The 26,642-nt window shown below is 40.9% G+C and overlaps 1 protein-coding gene across 2 annotated transcripts in view; it reads left to right on the forward strand.

Moving 5' to 3' along the window:
- The window catches only part of RUNDC3B (RUN domain containing 3B), a 346,416-nt gene that overhangs the window by 117,564 nt on the left and 202,210 nt on the right, over positions 1-26,642 (forward strand). For both annotated transcript variants that reach the window (XM_089666259.1, XM_089666263.1), the window contains exon 2: positions 23,113-23,228. In XM_089666259.1, the coding sequence (XP_089522385.1) occupies positions 23,113-23,228 (116 nt within the window). The remainder of the gene's footprint in view (positions 1-23,112; positions 23,229-26,642) is intronic.

Consider the following 26,642-nt stretch of genomic DNA (forward strand, 5'->3'; position numbering starts at 1 on the left):
AGCCTCTGCTTCCGCTTCTGCCTTCTTGGCCTCTGCTTCTGCCTCTGCCCTCTTGGCCTCTGCTTCCGCTTCTGCCCTCTTGGCCTCTGCTTCCGCTTCTGCCCTCTTGGCCTCTGCTTCCGCTTCTGCCCTCTTGGCCTCTGCCTCTGCTTCTGCCCTCTTGGCCTCTGCCGCTGCCTCTGCCCTCTTGGCCTTTGCTCCTGCCCTTGCAAGAGCTTCTTTTTCTGTGAAGGAGTGCCTCGCTTTGGATTGCTCTGCGTTTATGCGGGCCTCTAGTAATCTGTCGCTCAAGGCTGAGCTTCTTGAGCACGATGATCTGTATGACCGAGAGGAATGTTTAGATGAATTTGATCTGTGTGATCTAGTTTCTTGCAAATGCGAGATACGGAGTTCCGCTTTACTTTTAACATCCAGCACCATGACGTCTCTTTGTCTGTCTATTGATTCTGCCTTGCTCAGTTCTGATAGGGCTTCATCGATATTAGAGTCTTTCAGAAAGGTTATATACCTTGTGGACAGTCTCTTGTATCTTTCTTGAGCTGTGTCCAGCCGCCCGATGGCAACTTGTAAACTTGTGGCATCACCTGAGGAGGATTTAAGTCCGGACATGAGGGAGGAAACTCGTTCCCATTGTTCCTCCAGGTTATCACATAGCTCATCTTTCGTGGTGTGATAATTTTCAATGACCTTTACTGTCGGTTTGAGAGAGCGTCTTGGTCGTACGACTTGTTCTGCTGGAAGTGTGGATTCTGTTCCCTGCCCTTCATGATGATCAACATCAGGTTGCATTTGCTTTAGTTCATCACTGGGGAACTGTGCAAAGTCCTTTTCGGCCATTTTTACTTAAGGTGCGCTGTCTCTTTAAGAAAATGAACTTTTGAATTGGACGCTGAAAATCGCCGTACAGCTCTGATAGGGCACCTTGACAAAATTTCTAAGATATTTAGAATGAATTGCGGGGTTTTGAGGCGGCCACGGCAGTGTAAGGAACGTGGATAAACAGTACTTCTGTTATGCGAGGAAAAGTTAATATAGGACTTTAGGAATGACTTGGCGAGTTGTGGAGGACTTCCAGGTGAGACTATAGATACTGCGTATGTGCAGTGCTTCCGCATAGGCTTGTGGAACATGCACTGTAGCCGGGCAGATTTGCTGCAAGTGGGCCTGTTGCTAGGGAGATTCCTGAGTGTGGTACTGGACTCTGAGGGAATCTGTAGCGGGGTATGGACTTTAAGGCAGTTTTTGACTGTTCTGTCCCCACATGAAGGCGAATGAAGGTATATCTGATAATGGCTGTGTAACTTCCTACCTTCGTATCCAAGCAGTGGAGCAGACCAGACCGGCAGATGCTCAGGTTAGACGGATCCAAACGTATACACAGGAATGAAATCAGCGTGGGTTTATTTGGTCCAAAATACAGCGACAAACAGTGATACAATACTGTAATGTAGTAGAGGTATTGATGCTGTCCTGTGATATCTTTCCTGAGGCTAACTGCTGGTCAAAAACTGATGCCTTCACAAGCCCAGGGTATAGAATGTCCTGTCACACAGCTATATAGCAGATAAAATGGCTGCAGGAAGTGACCAGAACCAAGGCTTGCCTAAAACCACGCCCAGCAGAGAAAACACTTACTAGCTATAACAAAGGCATGCAGCATGCAAATTCTGGCCAGCAGATGGCAGCAACAGATCAAGACATAGAAACAAACATGGTGAAATAAGAATTGGTGATACAATGCACAGTTAAATAACAAATATGAGGGGAACAGCACAATATCATTTCCCCGGTACAAATCATTAGTAAGACCTCATCTGGAATATGCAGTTCAGTTTTGGGCACCAATTCACAAAAAGAACATTGGGGAACTGGAGAAAGTATAGAGAAGGGAAACCAAACTCATACGAGGCATGGAGGAGATCAGCTATGAGGAAAGATTAGAGGAACTGAATTTATTCTCTCTTGAGAAGAGGAGATTAAGGGGGGATATGATCACCATGTATAATACATAAGTGGGGATATGATCTCCATGTATAATACATAAGGGGGGATATGATCTCCATGTATTATACATAAGGGGGGATATGATCTCCATGTATAATACATAAGGGGGGATATGATCTCCATGTATAATACATAAGGGGGATATGATCTCCATGTATAATACATAAGGGGGGATATGATCTCCATGTATAATACATAAGGGGGGATATGATCAACATGTATAATACATAAGGGGGGATATGATCTCCATGTATAATACATAAGGGGGGATATGATCTCCACGTATAATACATAAGGGGGATATGATCTCCACGTATAATACATAAGGGGGGATATGATCTCCACGTATAATACATAAGGGGGGGATATGATCTCCACGTATAATACATAAAGGGGGATATGATCTCCACGTATAAATACATAAAGGGGATATGATCTCCACGTATAATACATAAGGGGGATATGATCTCCACGTATAATACATAAGGGGGGATATGATCTCCATGTATAATACATAAGGGGGGATATGATCACCATGTATAAATACATCAGGGGTTCATATAGTGAACTCGGTGTAGAGTTATTCCCCCTGAGGTCATCACAGAGGACAAGGGGGCACTCTTTACGACTGGAGGAAAAGAAATTTAATCTTCAAACATGGAAAGGTTTCTTCACAGTAAGCGCTGTGAAAATGTGGAATAGACTCCCTCAAGAGTTGGTTCTGGCCAGCTTAGTGGATTGCTTCAAAAAAGTACTGGATTCTTTCTTGGATACACAGAATATAACTGGTTATTATTTATAGGTAAAGTTGATCCAGGGAATATCCTCGGGGGATCAGGAAGGAATTCTTTCCCCTGCAGGAGCAAATTGGATCATGTTTTGCCGTGTTTTTTGCCTTCCTCTTGATCAACTGTGGGTGTAGGATTATAACTTTTTTTTTTATGGTTAAACCGGATGGACTTTGGTCTTTTTTCGGCCAGACTAACTATGTAGCAATTGACCGTGGAATATTTAGTTGCAAGGAAAATTCATGGATGGACTTATTGAACAGGTGACCACCTATCACGGTACCACACTTGAATTCACTGAGCTCCGGAGAGCGACCCATTCTTTCACAAATGTGTGTAGAAGCAGTCTGCATGCCTAGGTGCTTGATTTTATACACCTGTGGTCATGGAGGTGATTGGAACACCAGAATGCAATGATTTGGAGGGGTGTGCCAATACTTTTGACAATATAGTGTAGGTTGTACTCCCTGACTTTTGAAATTCAACTGCACAATCTATATAAACCTCGATCGTCAAGGTTATATGTATTGCCTGCTTTAATATACTAGTAATGAATATTGTGTTCAAATGCCAAATAGAAATTTGCAAAGATTCAAGTCCTCACAAAAGCAACAATAGTTATAGAAAATATACTCAATTTTTCAATGTACAGTATGTATCCAGTTATTCACTGCATAATTATCCACCACAATTATATTCATGCTATTTGTACTCCAATCAAATAAACATAGCAAGCTTTCCATAGAATACCTTTCCACGACACAGTTGCCCGGTGCGTGGGTGAGATGTCAAAGTTCAAGTAATGTTGATCCAATTAAATAAATGCTCAAAACATCCCTCTGGAAACAGTTGCTCAATGTTTTTGTGGAAATGAATTCCTGAAAGTATTCATAAGTGATACTGAATGATATTTATTTATTTTTTTTTTTTAAATACCAAAGATGTTATGCGTACCTGCTCTGTACAATAATATTGCACAAAGATATTTACTACCTCCCACTTTTGGCAGCCCCCCATGGTGCTGTCTGTTTCTCCCTGCTCCGAGTGCCTCTTTATTGAGCCAGGTGCCAAGGAGGCAACTGCGTGTGAACACTTCTGAGCCGGGCTGTGTACATCCATAGATACACACAGGGCCAGTAAGCCATGTCCCTGCTCCCAGGAGTCTGATTGCTCGCAGCAGGAAAAAAAACCTTTAGACTCTAGAACTACTTTAATTGGACCTTAGATTTGCCTTATTTGAATATAACAGTCAACAATGCCATCAATGCTATCAATAGGAAATGCCACTTTCAATTCTGTTCGATCATTGTCCAATAGACAAAGTTTTTTGTTTCAGATGCATTTGTTCGTTGAAGAATTTAGCCATATTTGCTATGCTGATCCAATTCGTTTTCGGGATTCATTTCTTTATATTTGGCATTCATTTCTTATATTTGTTGGTCTGGAAGTATTCAAAAATTGTTGCAGTTTTTTTGGAAGATTGCTATATATTAGTTTCGATATTTTGGGTGGAATCATTATTCCAAACTATTCAGAAGGATTCAATATTTTCGGACGCAATGGAATAAATAATGCACAATTTGGCAGCCTGAATTATTCAAACCTAAGAATTTAATCAGAATGTGGAACAATTACAAATTAAATTTTAATTACAAATTTACTCAAATCCTAATTATCGAACAAATTCAAAAATTTAATTAACTTCCCCATGGCCCAGAACTACTTTCATCGTTACGTCATCCGAATGAAACAAATGCATTTGTTAATTTCGTTATAACTTTTTTTCAGATTCTTTTACATTTTGTTGCTATTCTATTCTGAGATTCATATACATTTGAATCTCCAAAAATCTAATTTTCTTCTTGAAATTTATTTGTTACGAAACGTACATGTCTGTTGTCCAAAAAACCATGGTAAAGTGTATACACACTTAATGGGATTTATTTTTTGCCAGGATCTTTTGGCTCAGGTGCAAACTGTCCAGAAAATGCAAATGTTGACTTCTCATGTATGTTTTCAGGGATTCTGTTTCATCCATAAAGCAAGTCAATATCTCAAATGCAATGGATTCAAATAAGAGTGGATCTTACCAAAATCCTAAAGGTACGTGAGCTGATATCACGGTGAATTGGCAGCTTGGACATTCAAAGTTCATGCAAGATGGCAGCAAATTTGTATAGGGAAAAGCAGGAATCTCCAGGAGTCCATATTTTCAACCTGTATTGCTGTCCACCCAGTCTTGAGATTTACACAATTCTGCCACATAGCTCAGGAAACCTGATTTTTCTCTGTTGCGGTTACAGAATACTTACAGGTCTTGTCCCTCCCCCAGCCTGTGAATGGACAGCATAAGCCAGGGGTGGGCAAACTTTTTGACTTGAGGGCCGCAATGGGTTCATATATTGGACCCGGGGGCCGGACCAAGAGTAGATGAATGATGTGTATGTGTCATCCATAGTAAGTATATTAATATTCCCCCATAGTAAGCATAGTAATTAATCCCCCATATAGTAATTCATCCCCCATAGTAATTCATCCCCCATATAGTAATTCATCCCCCATATAGTAATTCATCCCCCATAGTAATTCATCCCCCATAGTAATTCATCCCCCATATAGTAATTCATCCCCCATATAGTAATTCATCCCCCATAGTAATTCATCCCCCATATAGTAATTCATCCCCCATAGTAATTCATCCCCCCTATAGTAATTCATCCCCCCTATAGTAATTCATCCCCCATATAGTAATTCATCCCCCATAGTAATTCATCCCCCATATAGTAATTCATCCCCCCTATAGTAATTCATCCCCCCTATAGTAATTCATCCCCCATATAGTAATTCATCCCCCATAGCAATTCATCCCCCATAGCAATTCATCCCCCATATAGTAATTCATCCCCCATATAGTAATTCATCCCCCATATAGTAATTCATCCCCCCATAGTAATTCATCCCCCCTATAGTAATTCATCCCCCATATAGTAATTCATCCCCCCTATAGTAATTCATCCCCCCTATAGTAATTCATCCCCCATATAGTAATTCATCCCCCCTATAGTAATTCATCCCCCATAGTAATTCATCCCCCATATAGTAATTCATCCCCCATATAGTAATTCATTCCCCATAGTAATTCATCCCCCATATTAAGTCCCCAAGTCCCCCCTGTGTCAATTCACTTACCTTTGCTCCGCGCGTTCCTCTCGCCGTGTTCCCGCGCCGTTCCGGTGTAGCATGAAAATCTGTCTCCTATGAGGATCTGTCCCCCTCGACGTATTCTGCGCATGTGCCAGTTTCAGGCATTAGCAGCCGATCGGCGATCTCCGGCACATGCGCAGATACGTCGAGGGGGACAGATCCTCATAGGAGACAGATTTTCATGCTGCACCGGTCTTCAGGGCGGACTGTGAGAGGAGCCTAGCGGGAGCCTAGCTCCGCGGGCCGGATTAAAAGGTCCGCCGGGCCGTAGTTTGCCCATTGCTGGCATAAGCAGACTGGTGAGTTCTTCTCCCTGTTACCTATCTATGAATTTTCCATATTATCCTACCCAGAGGAAAAAAATATGCAAAAGAAAGAAAAAGGCTTTTTTATTCCTAGCAGAATCTTATGTGTACACACAGCTGGTGAATAAAGGGAAAAGAGCTGTCATGGTTACCCCTACCTCCCTTTTATTAGAGATGAGAAATCATTTTGTGTTTGCGACTTGACAGACTATAAATCTTTTTCTACATCAGTACTAATTATTGTTAATCCATACCTCAAAATTAAAATCAAATTATAGACAGCATGCCTTAAAGGTCTGGTGGACAAAACGGCAAAGACCTGGGGAACTTAATATGTACAGTCTTGAAACTCAATATGTACAGTCTTGAAACCTTTAAACACGTGAAGGGAGTGAATAGGGTTCAGGAAGGCAGTGTTTTTCAATATGAAGCTAAAATTAAAAACACGGGGACATGACCTCAATTAGCAAGAGACAAGTTCAAAACTAATCTTTAATAAGTATTGTTTTCCCAAAAGAGTAGTTGATGCTAGGAATAGACCTACAACAGAGGTAGTAAGCCAGTCAACAGCAAGTGGGTTCAAACATGGTTGGGACAAACCTAGATCTATACAGTGCTTTGAAAAAGTTTTCATACCCCTTGACATTTTCCACATGTCTCATGTTACAACCAAATATGTAAATGTATTTTATTGGGATTTTATGTGATAGACCAACACAAAGTGGCACATAATTGTGAAGTGGAAGGAAAATGATAAATGGATTTCAGATTTCAGAAATGTTTTAATGCTTCAACAAAAAGTTAAAAGAACAAAAATGTAAAAATGGGGCAGACTCAATGGACTGCTTGATCTTTTTTCTGCCATCACTCTGTTTCTAACCCCAGCCAAAACCTATTCCTCCTGGGAGTAAAGCCAGCCATAGATGGATGGAAATTCATCCGGTTCCTTCCTGTATGGCTGTCCTAAAACAGAGCTCCACCCAAAAGGGGAAGTTCTGAAGGCCTCCCAGTCCTCATTAAGGATCGGCACTTTGGGGGAGTAGGTACCTGATTTTGACAGGTACCCACTTCCGTTGTGATTGCCTAGGTGATTGGAAGCAGAAGTTGTTTGTCCTCCCTCCCTCCCCATAGTCTTCTGGGACACGTGATAGGTCCCAGAAGACTACGGGACCTCACAAGGCACAGCGCTACTTGCACATGTGCAGTGGGCACCCGGCTGTGACAGCTTGCAGCTTCAAATGCCAGAGCCAAGAATAGAGGACGGCCAGTGCTGTGGTGAGGACACCGTAGGATTGAGGGACAGGGGAGTGTCTGTTTTTTTAAAAATCAGCAGCTACATTTTTTTTAGCTACTGGCTTTTATTTTGTTTACATTTTGACTGGAGCTCCGCTATAAGAGTCTAGATTCTTTGTAAGTTTTTTTATGTTTTTGTTTTTTTGTTTTTTTTAACTGTAGACAAAACAGGAGATATTCCCATGGTTTAGAAAATCCTATCTTTGACAGATGTCAACAGAAATGTTGCCAATAGGAGATTTCCATAATCTGTTCTGTTTCGAATTGGCTCCGAAATGAAGGTGAATCTAATCAGCGGAGACCTGAACAACAATAGTGCCTGAGGTTTCAGACCCTACCATAACTGTTTTAGAGTTCAATAACAAAAGTGTCCAAACAAACTACTCAGATCTACCTATTCAGGTGTGCTGCTATATGTGTTCCAACTTGGAAGACTGAAAATCATAGTTAGGACCGCAGTATACAGTGGAGCCTTGACGTAGGCACTGTGGCTTACACATACATTTTCATATGTGTGCAGACCTAATCCTGTAGTTTTAACGTGAAAAATGTTGGGTTTCTTTGCAGGCTGGTAAGTGTGCTGGGAAATTTGTGTTTTAGAGGTCCACATTGCCCTTCCATGAGCACCTTACTGCAATGGCAGGTTAAAGGTTGGGGTAGGTGCCAATTTTTTCTACTACAATAAGTAGATTCTGACATGTCAGTTCACATGGTCAGTGAAAGGATCAAAAATGAAAAGGGAAAGATTGTTCATCAGAAATAGAATTCAGTTCCTTGAATGTAATTTCTTTTGCATTCATTATTTTCCAATGGATTCATTTCAAGGACTCCTTCTTTAAATGTGCCTTAATGTTTAACTTGGAACCCAATATCTTCCTTTACACAAATTCAGTCTAAGAAATGCTTTGTCAAGAGCTGAGTTGAGTTTTGCAAATTAAAGTTTGCACTGTGGCACCTAGAAGGATTCTTCAGTATAGACCTTGCATGTATGAATTTATCTGAAAACCAATATTTTCACACAGCAGTTACCCAGCATTCACACATTTTCTAATTTAATGAAATTTCAATAATGTGTTAAAGCGATTCTAAACCCATACATTTTCTTTAACTAACAAACATGTCATACTTACCTGCTCATGCAATAGTTTTGCACAGAATAGCCCTGATCCTCCTCCTCTTGAGTCCCCTGCTGGCACTCCTAACTTCTCCTCCCTGTTGGCACTCCTGGCCCCTCCCCCTGCCAGGTGCCCCCATAGTGAGCCGCTTGCTATGGGGGCACTCAGCCAGGCTTGCGCCCAAGCTGCACTGTGTGTGTCTATTGACGCACAGATCTATACGCAGCAAGTTTATGTGTCTGTGTGTACATACCTATTAAAAACAATGGGCTGCATTTACATCAGAAAAAAAAAACAAAAAACACCTAGGTGTCCAGGTACAAGAGGCCTAATAAAGCTTGCAGATCTGTATATGTTCAGTAGTACAAAGACATTCAGAATTTTTTTTTTTCTGCTAATTTTGATGATACAATATCTTATGCAGTCTGCGCTTATTTCTCCATTTTAGCTCACCCAAGGGAACAGCTGTGCAGTTAATAAATACAAATATGGAGACAGTTTCGGTTCTGTGTGAGTAGTTTATCTATTAGCATGTGTTCTGTAGAGTGTTTCTTGAATTGTTTGTATTGTAGTAAAAGAAATACTTCCTGTTAATTTGCTACTATCTGTTTGACAAATATGTTGTCAGTAGGTTTTTTTTTTTTTTATTACGCAAGGTGGCTGGGCATGTAATAAATCACTGGAAGGAATTCTGTTTTTTTTCTATACTGTAAATAAGCCGGGTTCTCCAAACTTTCTAAACAAAGGGCCTGTTTACTTTCCTTCAAACTTTAAGAGGGCCGGACTGTGGCCAATAGGAGTAGAAAATATCTTTGGTGTCAGTGGGAGTAAAGATTATCCCCTCTTTGGTTTAAAGGGGGGGAATAGTTTCCCATCTTTGGTATTAATGGAAGAAATAGTATCCCATCTTTGGTATCAGTGGTAGGTATAGTGTTCTATCTTTCGTATCAAGGGGAGGAATAGTGTTCCAACTTTGGTATCAGTGGGAGGAATAGTGCCCCATCATTGATGTCAGTGGGAGGAATAATGTCCTGTTGTCAGTGGCAGAAACTATGCCCCACTGTTGCCAATAGTGGGGGGGGAATAATGGCCTAAGGGCTGGATAAAAGCAAGCAAAGGGCCACCGTTTGGAGACCACTGATGCAAAGCTTAACATACTTTAGGTTTCCTGATGTTTGTAGCAATATTTTAGATATTAGCCACTGTGTGCACTCAGCATTTTTACTAAATAGCCAACATCAGAACTTTTGTTACTAGACTGCCTATCTGGGAAATGTTATACAGTGGGGCAAAAAAGTATTTAGTCAGCCACCAATTGTGCAAGTTCTCCCACTTAAAAAGATGAGAGAGGCCTGTAATTGGCATCATAGGTAGACCTCAACTATGAGAGACAAAATGAGAAAACAAATCCAGACAATCACATTGGCTGATTTGGAAAGAATTTATTTGCAAATTATGGTGGAAAATAAGTATTTGGTCACCTACAAACAAGCAAGATTTCTGGCTCTCACAGACCTGTACCTTCTTCTTTAAGAGGCTCCTCTGTCCTGCACTCATTACCTGTATCAATGGCACCTGTTTGAACTTGTTATCAGTATAAAAGACACCTGTCCACAACCTCAAACAGTCACACTCCAAACTACACTATGGTGAAGACTAAAGAGCTGTCGAAGGACACCAGAAACAAAATTGTAGACCTGCACCAGGCTGGGAAAACTGAATCTGCAATAGGCAAGCAGCTTGGTGTGAACAAATCAACTGTGGGAGCAATAATTAGAAAATGGAAGACATACAAGACCACTGATAATGGGGCCCTCGATCTGGGGCTCCACGCAAGATCTCACCCCGTGGGGTCAAAATGATCACAAGAACGGTGAGCAAAAATCCCATGACCACACGGGGGGACCTAGTGAATGACCTGCAGAGAACTGGGACCAACGTAACAAAGGCTACCATCAGTAACACACTACGCTGCCAGGGACTCAGATCCTGCAGTGCCAGACGTGCCCCCCTGCTTAAGCCAGTACATGTCCGGGCCCGTCTGAAGTTTGCTAGAGAGCATTTGGATGATCCAGAAGAGGATTGGGAGAATGTCATATGGTCAGATGAAACCAAAATAGAACTGTTTGGTAGAAACACAACTCGTCATGTTTGGAGGAGAGAGAATGCTGAGTTGCATCCAAAGAACACCATACCTACTGTGAAGCATGGGTGTGGCAACATCATGCTATGGGGCTGTTTCTCCACAAGCATGATCCATGTACAGGACAGAATGAATGGGGCCATGTATCGTGAGATTTTGAGTGCAAACTTTCTTCCATCAGCAAGGGCACTGAAGATGAAACATGGCTGGGTCTTCCAACATGACAATGATCCCAAACATACCGCCCAGGCAACGAAAGAGTGGCTTCGTAAGAAGCATTTCAAGGTCCTGGAGTGGCCTAGCCAGTCTCCAGATCTCAACCCCATAGAAAACCTTTGGAGGGAGTTGAAAGTCCGTGTTGCCCAGCGACAGCCCCAAAACATCACTGCTCTAGAGGAGATCTGCATGGAGGATGGGCCAACATACCAGCAACAGTGTGTGCCAACCTTGTGAAGACTTACAGGAAACGTTTGACCTCTGTCATTGCCAACAAAGGATATATAACAAAGTATTGAGATGAACTTTTGATATTGACCAAATACTTATTTTCCACCATAATTTGCAAATAAATTCTTTCCAAATCAGCCAATGTGATTGTCTGGATTTTTTTTATCATTTTGTCTCTCATAGTTGAGGTCTACCTATGATGCCAATTACAGGCCTCTATCATCTTTTGAAGTGAGAGAGCTTGCACAATTGGTGGCTCACTAAATACTTTTTTGCCCCACTGTATGTGCCCATGAACAGTGACCCTTTCAGTGGAGGGAGCCATCTGTGGACAGGAGTAAATGAATACTTCAATTGAAATGTGGTTTTCTGATTTAAAATGATTGTAAAGGAGTTTTTTTTTATAAACACCACAAACATGTTAATTTTAACTGTTCTGTGCAAAGGTTTTGCCCAGAAAAGCCCCGATCCTCTTCTTCTTGAGTCCCCCCTCCAGTGCTCCTTGCTCCTCACCCTGCCGAGTACCCCCATAGTAAGCAGCTTACTGTGGGGGCACTTGTGCTTGCTCACTCTTGAGCTGGCTCCAGGTGTCCATAAGACACACACAGCCCGGCTCAGCCCTGCCCCTTGCTCACTCCTCACTGTCTGTGATAGCAGCAGGAGCCAGTGGGGAGGGAGAGCGCCAGGAGAGCCGCTGCTCTCATACACATTGCTAGATCAACATCAGGCTCAGGTAAGTATTAGGAAAGGGCTGAGGGGGAATCTCCACACTGAAGGTTTTTTTACCTTCATGTATAGAATGCCTCTTGAACCACTTTGTCATTGTGTATTAAGGAAAACCGAGGGCTGGGCCTACAGATTCAGAGGGTACACGATGCCACACAGACAGCGGTTCTTTTACAACAATTACGTTTACTGAACAGTTATAGTGAACAAGTAGTTGAGCATACATAAACAGAATGATAACAGCGCATAACCATACAGTAAGAATAATACTGTCTAACACTAACCCCGTACTTGCGGACTTTTCCCCAATATCCAGAAAGCAGCCTGGTTGCGCCTGAATGTTCTTGAGCAAGATATAACGTCGGGGTGCACCCTAAGTATCGCGCAATACTATTTGTAATCCAAAGGAAACTGGTGTACGTCTCTTGTAGCTTTCTGGTATATCCAAAATGTCACTGAACACGTGTAGTGCGATGTGATGCAGCAAAGCCGCTCTTACAGTTCCTTGGCAGGCTCTTGGTGCTTTTTCCTGATCCACTGGTCCACTCCAGAACCAGACCATACAGTCACTTGTTTCCCTGTCTCGTTGCGGTGAATCTTCCCTAGGTGCCATCGCCATACTCCACTGTGAGCCGTAAATCCTCTTCCAGGCTCCACACAGATTCTCCAGACGCCCTCAGCATGCACCAGCCAGACACAGACTCCTGCTCTCCACTGGAACTCCTCCCCTTCCCAGAGAGTTTGTGATGCAGTAAGTAGCTTCCTAATTGCAGCCTCAAACCTGCATTTACAGTTCACTATGACCCTTCCGAGGGTCCTACTTGGCCCCTAAATTAGCATTCATTAAACTTTATAAGGTAACTAAGCATTAATTTTTGTCTTAGTAAACCTCAATGTAAAATTGATTCTTGTATTTTGCTGCCATCTACTGACCAAAGAGCATATTGCAGTTTAACATTGCACATCAGTATTTATCCACGCCCCACACCCTTACATGTACATGTTTACAAGGCATTAAAAACTCTTACAGTGCAGGCATGCTAAGTTAAGACTAGCTTCTTCATATTCTTACTATTACAGTTCCACAATGTAATATGTGAGATCTACTAGCCTTAGCCCTGGTTCACACCAGTGTGACACTTCAGGTGCGACATGCAATTTTCCAAATCCTACTAACCATTTTGTTCACAAAACAAAAGCAGTGGTTTCCTCGCTGATAGCTGAATGGAACTGCCGGCAAATTAAAAATTTTGAACCTCCATGTTGAGGACGTGTCCTGGTGTGGTTCAGTGGGGGTGCTCATGCGTCTCCCCTTTCCTGGGTTGCTGGACTGCATGCTCAGATAAGGGTCTGATATGGATTTTGGTGGGGGGGCCCAAGTCGTTAGATTAAAAAATGGTGTGGGGTCAACCCTTAAAATCCATATCAGATCCGAGAGGCCTAGTATGGATTTGGGGGGGGTGGGGGCAGTTTTTTTTCAAATTTTTTTGGACATAGCCAGGTCACCACTTTTTAGTTGCACCCGGTGTGAATCAGGGCTTAGAATAGAACTGTGGACAGGCTATGGAAATTCAAATATTTACAGAATTCTTAACACAAACAATCACTGACTTCTCTAGTTGTTCACTCTGTGGAGCAATTCAGCCTCAAAGTTCACTAGACTAGACAATCACTGAAGCTGTTCATGTCTGGTCATAGCACATTACAATGTTAATTTAAGGAAGAAATTGTGACTTTTAAGGTACTAAGCTCAATTTAACACAAATATATCTGTTAAACTAATTCTTATTTTTTTATTAAAGATTTAAGTGGCATGAAATTAATACTATGTCATATTATAGTAAAAACCCCCTCATCTTAACCCACCAACCTATCATTACAGTATTTATTACAGGTACTTGTATAGCGCCATCAATTTACGCAGCGCTTTACATATATATTGTACATTCACATCAGTCCCTAACCCTCAAGGGGCGTACAATCTAAGGTCGCTAACTTACATTCATACATACACATACTAGGGACAATTTTAGACAGGAGCCAATTAACCTACCAGCATGTCTTTAGAGTGTGGGAGGAAACTGCAGTACCCGGAGGAAAGCCATGCAGGAAGAGGGAGAACATGCAAACTCCAGGCAGGTGGTGTCATAGTTGGGATTCGAACCGACAATCCTAGTACTGCCAGGCGGAAGTTCTAAAGCCCTCTAACCCGAACTGTCATCCCTGCGAGGAGAGGAGAGAAAGCTACTTCATAGGTCTAGGGATTTGAAATCCCCATGACAGTTTGGGCTAGAGGGCTTTTGATTGGTCAGCACCATCACATGAATGGTGCTGACCAGTTAGAAGCCGTCTAGCCCATACTTTCATCCCTGCAAGGAGAGAAGAGAAAGCCATTCAGGATTTCAAATCCCTGGACCTGTGAAGTAGCTTCTTCTCCTTGCAGGGATGACAGTTCAGGTTAGAGGGCTTTAAACTGGTCAGCACCATCACATGGATGGTCCTGACCAATCAGAATCCAAGCAGCAGGGGTGCAAATAGAATATTAATATATGCATCTGTTGAGGGGGTAAATATAGTGAATCTGTTTCATTGCCCTGCATAGCAAAGCAGAGGTTCATCTTTCGGGCGACTCTGTTCCTATTATTTAAAAAAAAAATGCAGTTAAATCATTCCTGCAAAGAATGCAATAAATAGTTGCTTGTCCTGCTCCCCGTGCCACTGAACTACATGGCTTTCAACACTTCTAGGAGTGTCAGACTCTGGTGTCCTCCGGGTACTATGTCATTTCTTTCATCATCCTCTACATAACTGTAGAACACAGGGGCCAGCAGAAGGAACTACAGAGCTCAGCAGAGGGCCGAGCTTTTGAAGATGTACCAGATGCTGAACACGTTTTCTGACTTTCCAACAAGCTTATGCCTACAACAAAGAAGAGTCTGGTAGCACAGACAAGTATTTATTGCTTTCTTGTGGCTTGTTTGCACTTTTTAAAATGAAGAATTAGCCTTTATATAGTGTAATTCTACCTTTTAGGCAGAAAAAATATATTTTGTAGTCTTTTAAGTGGTTGTAAACCTCAGATATGAACAAGGCATATCCCTCTACAGTGTGCAGTTGTCTCAATTAAGAGCAGTAAGTGTCATTTTTGTCATGCTATGAGCATGAATCACTTTTGAAAATTTTCCTGACACCAAGAGAAAAACGGTGACAGGAAAGGGAGATCCAGCACATTGGCAGCTTCAGCTCTGTCCCTGTGTACTGTGTAAAGGGGGGTGTGTCTCTTCCCTCCAATCTGCTCTCAGCTCTCCTGACTAAGCTCTGCAGTGTGTAACTTCAGCTCTCCACCCACTTTTTTATGAACTTTCTGACAAACTTTACAAATTCAGCACTTTGAACAAATGTAGAAAAGAGACAACTGGAAATAATCAGGTACAACTTACGTTGGAGGATTTGTTTCATCTTTGTGTATTACCGGAGGCCAGTCACTTCACTGGGTATATGTAAGGGTTTACAACCACTTTAACTGTTTCTTGCACAGTTTAGATCTGCATGTCAGCTGAATAGTAGACATCATTGCATTGGAATCTGCCAGCCAACAAAACTCTTTGGAGTTACTATAGAGAATCTTCCTACTCATTGTGCTAAGCAGGCGAGCCTTCAGACAGTGAACAAGGGATTTGTTATACTGATTGAAAATACATCATTCTCCTTGCAGAACCTCTCATTTTAAAAAATATGTGCAATCCATAAGTAAGAAGAATTAAACATAAGGGGAAGGAATTATGAAGAGTTTTGCTAATTTCTTGACACAAAACTAATATACAGTCAGGTCCATAAATATTGGGACATCAACACAATTCTAAAATTTTTGGCTCTATACACCACCACAGTGGATTTGAAATGAAACGAGCAAGATGTGCTTTAACTGCAGACTGTCAGCTTTAATTTGAGGGTATTTACATCCAAATCAGGTGAACGGTGTAGGAATTACAACAGTTTGCATATGTGCCTCCCACTTGTTAAGGGACCAAAAGTAATGGGACAGAATAATAATCATAGATCAAACTTTCACTTTTTAATACTTGGTTGCAAATCCTTTGCAGTCAATTACAGCCTTAAGTCTGGAACGTATAGACATCACCAGACGCTGGGTTTCATCCCTGGTGATGCTCTGCCAGGCCTCTACTGCAACTGTCTTCAGTTCCTGCTTGTTCTTGGGGCATTTTCCCTTCAGTTTTGTCTTCAGCAAGTGAAATGCATGCTCAATCAGATTCAGGTCAGGTGATTGACTTGGCTATTGCATAATATTCCACTTCTTTCCCTTAAAAAACTCTTTGGTTGCTTTTGCAGTATGCTTTGGGTCATTGTCCATCTGCACTGTGAAGCAGCGTCCAATGAGTTCTGAAGCATTTGGCTGAATATGAGCAGATAATATTGCCCGAAACACTTCAGAATCCATCCTGCTGCTTTTGTCAGCAGTCACATCATCAATAAATACAAGAGAACCAGTTCCATTGGCAGCCATACATGCCCACGCCATGACACTACCACCACCATGCTTCACTGATGAGGTGGTATGCTTAGGATCATGAGCAGTTCCTTTCCTTCTCCATACTCTTCTCTTCCCATCACTCTGGTACAAGTTGATCTTGGTCTCATCTGTCCATAGGATGTTGTTCCAGAACTGTGAAGGCTTTTTTAGATGTCGTTTGCAAACTCTAATCTGGCCTTCCTGTTTTTGAGGCTCACCAATGGTTTACATCTTGTGGTGAACCCTCTGTATTTACTCTGGTGAAGTCTTCTCTTGATTGTTGACTTTGACACACATACACCTACCTCCTGGAGAGTGTTCTTGATCTGGCCAACTGTTGTGAAGGGTGTTTTCTTCACCAGGGAAAGAATTCTTCGGTCATCCACCACAATTGTTTTCCGTGGTCTTCTGGTGTTGCTGAGCTCACCGTTGCGTTCCTTCTTTTTAAGAATGTTCCAAACAGTTGTTTTGGCCACGCCTAATGTTTTTGCTATCTCTGATGGGTTTGTTTTGTTTTTTCAGCCTAATGATGGCTTGCTTCACTGATAGTGACAGCTCTTTGGATCTCATCTTGAGAGTTGACAGCAACAGATTCCAAATGCAAATAGCACACTTGAAATGAACTCTGAACCTTTTATCTGCTCATTGTAATTGGGATAATGAGGGAATAACACACACCTGGCCATGGAACAGCTGAGAAGCCAATTGTCCCATACGTTTGGTCCCTTAACAAGTGGGAGGCACATATGCAAGCTGTTGTAATTCCTACACCGTTCACCTGATTTGGATGTAAATACCCTCAAATTAGAGCCGACAGTCTGCAGTTAAAGCACATCTTGTTCGTTTCATTTCAAATCCATTATGGTGGTGTATAGAGCCAAAAATGTTAGAATTGTGTTGATGTCCCAATATTTATGGACCTGACTGTGTATATATATATATATATATATATATATATATATATATATATATATATATGTATATATATATATAGTTACCCCTTCAAATCATTGGATTCAGGTGTTCCAATCACCTCCATGGCCACAGGTGTATACAATCAAGCAGCTAGGCATGCAGACTGCTTCTACAAACATTTGTGAAAGAATGGGTCGCTCTCAGGAGCTCAGTGAATTCAAGCGTGGTACCGTGATAGGCTGCCACCTGTGCAATAAATCCTTCCGTGACATTTCCTTTTTACTAAATTTTCCACGGTCAATTGTTAGTGGTATTAGTGGTGGATGGATGTGTCTTGGTTTGGCGGTTGCCAGGAGAACGGTACTTGCCTGACTACATTGTGCCAAGTGTAGAGTTTGGTGGAGGGGGGATTATGGTGTGGGGTTGTTTTTCAGGGGTTGGGCTTGGCCCCTTAGTTCCAGTGAAGGGATCTCATAAGGCGTCAGCATACCAAGACATTTTGGACAATTTCATGCTCCCAACTTTGTGGGAACAGTTTGGGGGTGGCCCCTTCCTGTTCAACATGACTGCACACCAGTGTACAAAGCAAGGTAGGTAAAGACATGGATGAGCAAGTTTGGGGTGGAGAAACTTGACTGGCCTGCACCCGATAGAACACCTTTGGGATGAATTAGAGCGGAGACTGTGGGCCAGGCCTTCTTGTCCGACATCGATGCTTGACCTCACAAATGCGCAGGCGTCCCAATACTTTTAGCAGTATATATACACATACACACACGGGTTAGACAATAATATGGTAACACTACGTGCTTTTGCTGTATGATGTGACTCCTAGCACTGCATTTGCTGCTAGTAATATGGAGTCATGTCAGAGCTTGTTGAGCTTCAAAGAGGGCAGATTGTTGGAGCTGCTTAGTTGGTGTCTCTGTGACTAAAGTTACCAATTTATTTGCTGTGCCGCAAGGTACAGTATCAAAGGTTATGATGGCATGTACATTTTCCAGGAAAACATTATCTGATGTGCATAAGCGCTATCGACATGGTCAACTGACCAAAAGAGACAAAAGGACATTGTGCAGGACTGTGACCTGGAATAAGAAAACAACTGCTGCAAAAATCACTGCAGAGCTCAATCTCAGTCTTCCAAAGCCCGTGTCCACCAAAACTGTGCAGAGGGAACTCCATAAGCAAAATATTCTCAGGAGAGCTGCAATTGCCAAACCACTAGTGACCGATATTAATGCTCAGAAGAGGAAAGATTGGTGCAACACCCATAAATCGTGGACTATCGATCAATGGAAAACTGTAATATGGTTACATTGTTCCCAACCACCAGATGTGTGGCAAATGCCATCCTAAGCTTACGACCAGGACTGTCTGGTTCCAACGGTAAAGCATGGTGACGGTACAATCATGGTTCGGACAGCCATACATTTGTATTTTCTAGGCTCCATCATCACCTTGAAAGGTAGAGTCATTGCCAGCGACTTTGTACAAATTTTGGCCTACCATTTGCACTCCATGGTGCAGACATTGTTTCCTGAAGACAGCACCATTTACCAAGACAATAATGCTCTGATCCACGCAGCTGGTGTCAAATCGTGGTTTGATGAGCATGCAGACAAAGTCTCACGCTTTCCCTGGGCGCTGCAGTCACTGGACCTCAATATCATAGAGCCACAAAGGTCAATTTTGGAAAACAAGGTTCAAGCTCGTTTTCTGCCTCTGGCATCTCTACAATTTTTGAATGAAGAGTGGTATCAAGTTCCATTATCTACCATCCAAGACTTATATTTGTCAATTTCCAGGAGAATTCAGGCCGTCTTGGATGCCAAAGGTGGTCCAACACCATATTAGGTGACGACCAAGCAAAATTTTACATTAGTAAAATGGACAACAGCAGATTAATCAGTCTGCAAAGGAACCTATCAGCCTAGTAATATGGGAACTTCCAATGACATTACATTTTAAAAACTGTGACCATCAGCCTCATTTTTGCTTCAATACCCCTAGGTAACCAATTTGGGAAGCTTATGCTGCCAATAAAGCCACAACTCCTAGCCTGCATAATCTGGATTAGTGGCTCAATGACCTAATGTATGAAAATTAACTAATTAAGGTACCTAATTTACCTAATTAGGCTAGAAACAATTGAGTACTATCCGTGATACTTTTTTTATTTGCACTAACATATAATTTGCACTAATTAGGCTAAAATCCTTGTTGCTCAAATGCCACCAATTTTGCATTTTTAATTAAATTTTTTTAAACTTGGTCTGCAAACATGACAGAAGTTAAGTGAATGCTAACAGAAGCAAAAACCGTTCCATTTTGTTCCCTTTGTTTGCATCAGGACCACGTATAGGTTAACGATAGCAAATTAATGGATGCGGATAATGATGGCAGCAACCATATTTATTTTCTCTTAAATTGTTTGCCGTGTGGACACCTGGGTATCATACCTATATGAGCTTAATGGACCTCCCATTCCAATACTGACATTAATACGAAGTTGTCTCATTTGCAGCAGTGTCAGCGTCTGTTCTTCTTGAAAGGCTTGCAATGCAATTTTGGATCATCTCTGTGGGAATTTGTGGTCAGGTACTAATGTTGGATACCCGATTACCTCTCGGGGGATCAGGAAGGATTTTTTCCCAGCAGGAGCAAATTGGATCATACTCTCCTGGGTTTTTTGCCTTCCTCTGGATCAACTGTGGGTATAGGATTATAATTTTTTTTTTAGTTTTTTTAATGGTTGAACTGGATGGACTTTTGTCTTTTTTTAGCCAGACTAACTATGGATAAGTAGGAGCAACGAACGAAGAACGTATGTAGCTGCATCTCTTTACATTCTGATAATTTGATTTGCTACAGGCCATTCTTGTTTTTGACAGTTTTGCATCCTTTCTTCATGCTTGGTTAATCATCTGCTGCATTGTTTTTTAATTGCAGTTGGTTTTCCATCGGTAGTTAATCACATTAACAGCTCTCTTACTGTCTGAATCATCATGTATTGACAATCATTTCATTGTGCTGAGAAAACTACCCACCAATACTGTTTATTGCCTATTAATGTCACTTTTGTTCCTGCGGGTTTGTTTGACATTTATGTTCTGTTGTATTAGTTTTGTTTATTGGAGAATTGGCTGATTATATCATTACATTGTTAGGAAATATTTAGACTGCACAGCAATTAAATATTTCAGACATTAAAGCTGAGTAATGCTATTCATTTATCTTTTTTAGTTTGTTTAAAGAAGCCCCTCTTGACTGTATTCACCTCTTATGACCCACGGTCTGTATACTATTGTTCCTCAGCGAAGTGCCCCGTAATGAGTTTACATTAATAAACCTTCTATCCTATGATAGCTAGGATCACATGCAGGCTGGAGGATTTATTGACAGTCTGATGATGAACACTGCCACCTTCAGGCTGCAGAATCCATCTTTTTAATATTGTAACTGTCTGATACAGTTGTACTATTAAAAATAAAATAAACAGAAGAAAAGTTTGTTTGTTTTTATTGTACAGATTTCAGCATTTGTCAACTTATAATAAAAACAGTTTTTTTTCTAAATCAGGGCACCAAATTAAATTTTTTTTATGCCTTTTAAAATATGTAGAAAAACTATAAGAATTATTGTGAAGTTATGCTGGTAATGCTTAATTTGTCCTGGGCTTCTAGGCATCAATGATCTCTAGTGTAGAAGAATTAAATCATCTATAATTATTTATTCTCGTTTTCGGTATAGTCTTTTTTTTCTTTTTTGCTGCCTCTGTCCCACCCCCAAGGTCTCTCTTCACTTCTTCTCCCAAGAAGTTTGCAAAATTACTGATTTGATAGCTCAGGTCAAACCTCATTTCAGGTATCCTAATTCAATCTCACCGATAGTACAATGATATCCACAACATCAGCCCTGAAGAAGGGGGGAGTCATTCCCCCTGAAACATGTTGGCTTTTCTTGACACTCCATAATGTGTCAATAAAAATTTTTGAAGTGTCATGAACATTTCTGCCAGCTGCTCCTCAACATTCCCCCCAAACCAAAAACACCCTAAGAACACAAGATTATATAGAGGTTAATGGTTTAAATGTTTTTGAGGGGTTTAAAACCAATGTCATTCTTGTAAATTATTCTACTGGTAAATAGGGAGTACAATACAAATATAAACATGTAATAAAACAATGGAATGAAGATACAGAATACTATTACAATTATTAACCGCACACAGGTATAAAAATACGATAACTTTCATGACAGTGGTCCTTAAAATGGAAGAAGTGTGGTGTTGCCAACAGGGCAGAAATAATGTTCAAGTTTTTATATAATACACCTGAAGTGTTCATATGTATTGCCAAGAACTGCTGTGGTTAAGTGGTTGCCGAACAAACAAAAACTATACATGGCTCATTCCTACTGTTTTCTATATCTCATTCTCTTTTCTGCAGCATTCAGTTATTTTTATTCATTCCACAGAAGAGTGCGAGTATATCAGGTCCTGCTGGGAAATGTCACTGCTGGACCTTTCAGCATTATTAAACTCTCTTTTTTTGTTTTTTAACTCACCGGTTTATTTATACTTTTATTTTCATGTTTGTTTTGTATTTTATCTTGCTGCTAAGAAGTTTTATCTTTTTTTTCTTTTTTACTTTTTTTTTCTTGATTTCATTCCTACTGATTTTTTTTCTACTATGTAGATACTATTTTAGATAAAAATGTATCTAAAAAAACAAAGTGTTACTCTAATGCAGCTGGCCCTTAGAGGAGCACTATTGTGGAAAAAAATTGTATTGTGATAACGGTATGCGAAGGAGTAATTGAGTCTCCTCCCCCCACCACCACATGTTCCCCCCCCCCTTTTTACCTTTATTATTGGGTTACTTTAAAAACAAATACTCCCCTTGTTGTTGCCCACTGTCAGCTAATGTGGTAGATCCTTTCCAGGCTCTAGAAGAATCCTGACAATATTGTCAGAATCTACCTGGCTGTCTCATTATGTCTCCAGCTGAGAGCCAGTACCAGTCGCTCCCACCCCTCCCCAGTGTGGTGCTTCAGTAAGCGCTGGAGGAGCAGTGCGGAGAGCAGAGACTGTCAAGTGACTGCTCTGCTCTCTGAGCAGACTAAGAAATGAGCAATCAGCGGTCACGTGATCATTCAGTTCTCGGTCTTGGAGCCAACGTGGGATAGCCACAGCATCACGCTGATGATGCAGCATAGAAGTTAGTATGGATGTCTGTTTGTTCTTTTCATAACCCCAAATTTCTCCTTTATTGTAATAAACGAAGAACACAGAGATAATAAAAGTTATGTTTTTAAATGTTTTTTGTGAGGGTATAAAACAACTTTCACCCCTGTCAGTTTTGCTGGTCAGCTTGCTCTGCTAGTAAATGGGAGCTCTCCCCTGGTAAATGGGGAGAACAATACAAATAAAAGCATGTGTAAAAAAATAAAGGATTGATTATACAGAATACTACAGTTTACAATCATTAGCCACGCATAAGTATAAAAAATACAATAAATTTCACGACAGTGGTCCTTAAAATAAAAGAAGTGTGTTATCACCAGGGAAGAAATAGTGTTCACGTTTTTATAGACTTCTTATAGGGTGTGTAACTGGGTTGTCCTATCTGTGTTGCAGATTCTCTGTCAAGACCCTGATTGACCGATCGTGCTTTGAAACCATTGACGATTCTGCACCTGAATTTCTAAACTTTGCCTCTATTTTGGAGCAGATCCTAAGCCATCGCCTGAAAGGTAATAAGTAATCCTCATCTCAAGTCCTCCCCGCTATTCAAAGACATGGTGATACTCGTTCATTTAAAACTGAACTTTATTATGATTGGCATTACACCTCTCTGGATTCAATTTTCATAAGCAAATTCTTTTTTGTAAATCTGTTGTAAAGTTTCCTATCTGAAGAATCCTACCAGTTGCAGCACAGTTGGCTGTGGGGCTTTCTATCAGGTCTATCAGGAAGAAGGTCATCACTTCTGATACATTACAGTATTGATTGGAAAGTGACTTTTTACTCATCGATCAATGTTTTTGATTGATCATTCACAGTCTTTTGCACACAGCACCTGTGTGATGCATTGGATGATTAAAATAGTCTCCTTCAAGATCTTTTTGCCCTAATTATACATGTTCTTGATCTCTAGCAGCCACCACTTATTTTTAAAAATATTCCAAAGGCCATCTATGGGAAAGAGTGCAGCGCTCCAACTTATTTACTTTATTTGATTACACATTCATTCGTTGAGATATATGGACTTATCAGTTTTTCTTGCCATACATGTATATATGTTTTCTCATAGTTTGCACATGGTAGATTCATACAGTAAGGATTAGTTTGGCGCAAGGTAGTATTTTCCATAGATGCATTAAGCCTCAGTTCATACTATGAATCGCACAGGAATGCATACTGTATCCCTGAGCAATTGAGTGTGGTGAGCTTTGAGCTCATTCATTTAGAATAGGCTCAAATCACACTGCATCTAACAAAAGTTGTGCATGCCCCAATTTTGGACATTTTGTGCCTTGTGATCTGGTGCAGGCAAACGCACTGCATTTGCAACCTGTATCTGGGGTGTCCTTAAAGCATTACTAAACCCTCAATAGTAAAATCAGTCTGTCTATGCAGTAAAGCATGCTTGTTATACTCACTATGGAACCTAAGGGGTTAATCCTCTGTAAAAAGGATGTTTGATCCTGTCTTCTCTGATTATCCCCTTCTTCCTCAGTCCCCAATCCATCTGCTGATGGAACACAGCCTTGGGGGCAAACTGCACATGTTCAGTCTCATATGTATTGCTAGAGAGCGTTTTTTTTCTTGGGAGGGTAAATGCGATTCGCACAGGGCCAATCGGTGCTGTTCAGACAGAGGGTCATGGGTTACGCAGCTTCATAGGACAATCAGGGGAGAATGAAAACTCCTCCTACAAGCTTTAACCAGTTCTCTGCTGGGCACTGATAGAAGTCACAAGACTGTTCTAACTGCTAATGAGAAAAGGTATTTAGCAATTTATATTTACTAAAATTAATTGCATTTCCATGTTGTGTGTACTGTTGGAGACCAGATATAGTGAATGCAGGGTCCTGGGTTTTGTAACACTTTAACATTGCAATGACATCCGCTGCGAATCTCATGGGTGGTGCTATTTGAATGCGGTGCAGGAAACCCATGAACGGTTTTCCACACCGCATTCTAATGTTAAGCGGGGCTAAATCAGCTTTTCTCAACCTTTTTACCTTAGAGGAACCCTTTCAATAATTCTCAAGAATCTGGGACCCCTGCCAAAACCAATTCATCGGGAGTCGGTGGGAAGAATGTCACAATTTGAAAACGGCGCAGCCATTTATGGCTCCACCCACACTGCCACGTCATTTATTATTATTATTATTATACAGGATTTATATAGCGCCAACAGTTTGCGCAGCATTTTACAAAATGAAGGCAGACATTATAGTTACAATACAATTCGGTAAAAGAGGAAACAGAGGGCCCTGCTCGTTAGAGCTTCCAATCTAGGATTTATTCACAGAGTTCTGTAAATGAATGCCTACAAGTACCATCAGCCATTGCGGATGATGGCGTGTAGTTCTTAATGAACTGTGAGGGTGCAGGTGAGCGCTCACGTAGTCCATTGAGCTTCCTGGACTTCAGTAACTGCCTGCCTGTATAGGAGGTTCAGACAGACACTGTACTGATAGTCTTCAAGAGCCTGACATTGCACTCACGATCTGATGATTGCTGATGCAATGCTTTACAGGCTCCTAAGAAAATAATAATACATTCACATTTTTTTACCTGCAAAAAAGTGCATTTATTATTATTTTTTTTTTATTGAAGAAGAAGGTGCACTTATGCTTTCATGTCCAAAACTTGGGCAGTTGGCTCTTTAATTAAACATTAATGCATTTGTGACTGTCCCTGCAATAAAAAAAAAAGGACCATTACCTTGTACTCTTGGAAATAGAATTACAATATAGAATGTTTCCGAATTCATGCCGTGGATGTTGCTAAGCAGAGTTTCCACTCTAAATAATTTTTCCTAGCACAATGCTCACAAAGGCAATCCAGGAAAAAGATCACAAAGCATTATGACTCATATCAGAATACACAGACTGTACTTTCATGGTCTTTGAACCCCTCCAGCTTTTGATAGTTGGAACTGAAAAGGATGATTGGTTCAACTGTAGCAAAATAGACTACTAACAACAGGATTGCTGTAGGACGGATGTAGTCCTAAATTGTGAATTCTTGGTCTTTAATATGTTGCCAACATTTTTTTTATATTGAAAATTCATCTAAAATTCACAACAAAAATGTAATATATTTCAGCTTGCCAGTCCCTAGATGTTGTGGCAACATTCATTTTCTGATATTTTAGAAAGTGTTGATCTCCTGGTTCCCCACTGCACTTAGTGGTTCCTCCTGCTGTCCATTATGTCCCTATAGGATGCAATGGTGACATAAGGTTACGCGGGAGGTGCCACTCAGAGCAGTGAAGGATCAGGAGATCGGAACTCTGTTTCTTAGTAGACATTACTTCAATGGGCATTGAATGAGCCAATAATTCACATAAGTACATATAGGTTTTGATTTACTAAAACCTGAGCCTTAAGAATCTGGTGCAGCTGTGCAGGGTAGCCAATCGGCTTCTAACTTCAGCTTGTTTAATTAAGCTTTGACAATACAACCTGGAAGCTGATTGGTTTGTATGCACAGCTGCACCAGATGTCTGGTTTCTCCAGCTTTAGTAAGTCTCACCCATAGTGTTCTCTCCTGTCTCAAGGGAGACCCAGCTATAAGTCTTACTGTCTGCATTAGACGCTGCTGGTCTCCAGATCATTCCTGGTTCAGTCACAGCATACACTATGAGTCCTCAGATGTCTTGCAGTCGGTGGGTGTTTATTTAACATATTTCCTTACAGAAGCATATAATACCTTGACATCAAAAAGCAACCATGTTGTGTTTGGCATGTGCAAAACATGTCAAGGTTGCTTTTTGATGTCAATATATGATATGCTTTTTATTTAAATAAAAGCCTTCCAATGTATGCAAAATGTCACCAAGAAAGTATTGTTACTTCTTATTTGTATTGGTGGGGAAAAAATACTATTTTTGAATTACTATTTTATTACTATATATCGTTTAGTATCAAATA

The sequence above is a fragment of the Staurois parvus genome, unplaced genomic scaffold, assembly GCF_062004578.1.
Source record: "Staurois parvus isolate SC_StPar_1 unplaced genomic scaffold, SC_StPar_1.0 ptg000051l, whole genome shotgun sequence".
Classification (NCBI taxonomy): Eukaryota; Metazoa; Chordata; class Amphibia; order Anura; family Ranidae; genus Staurois; species Staurois parvus.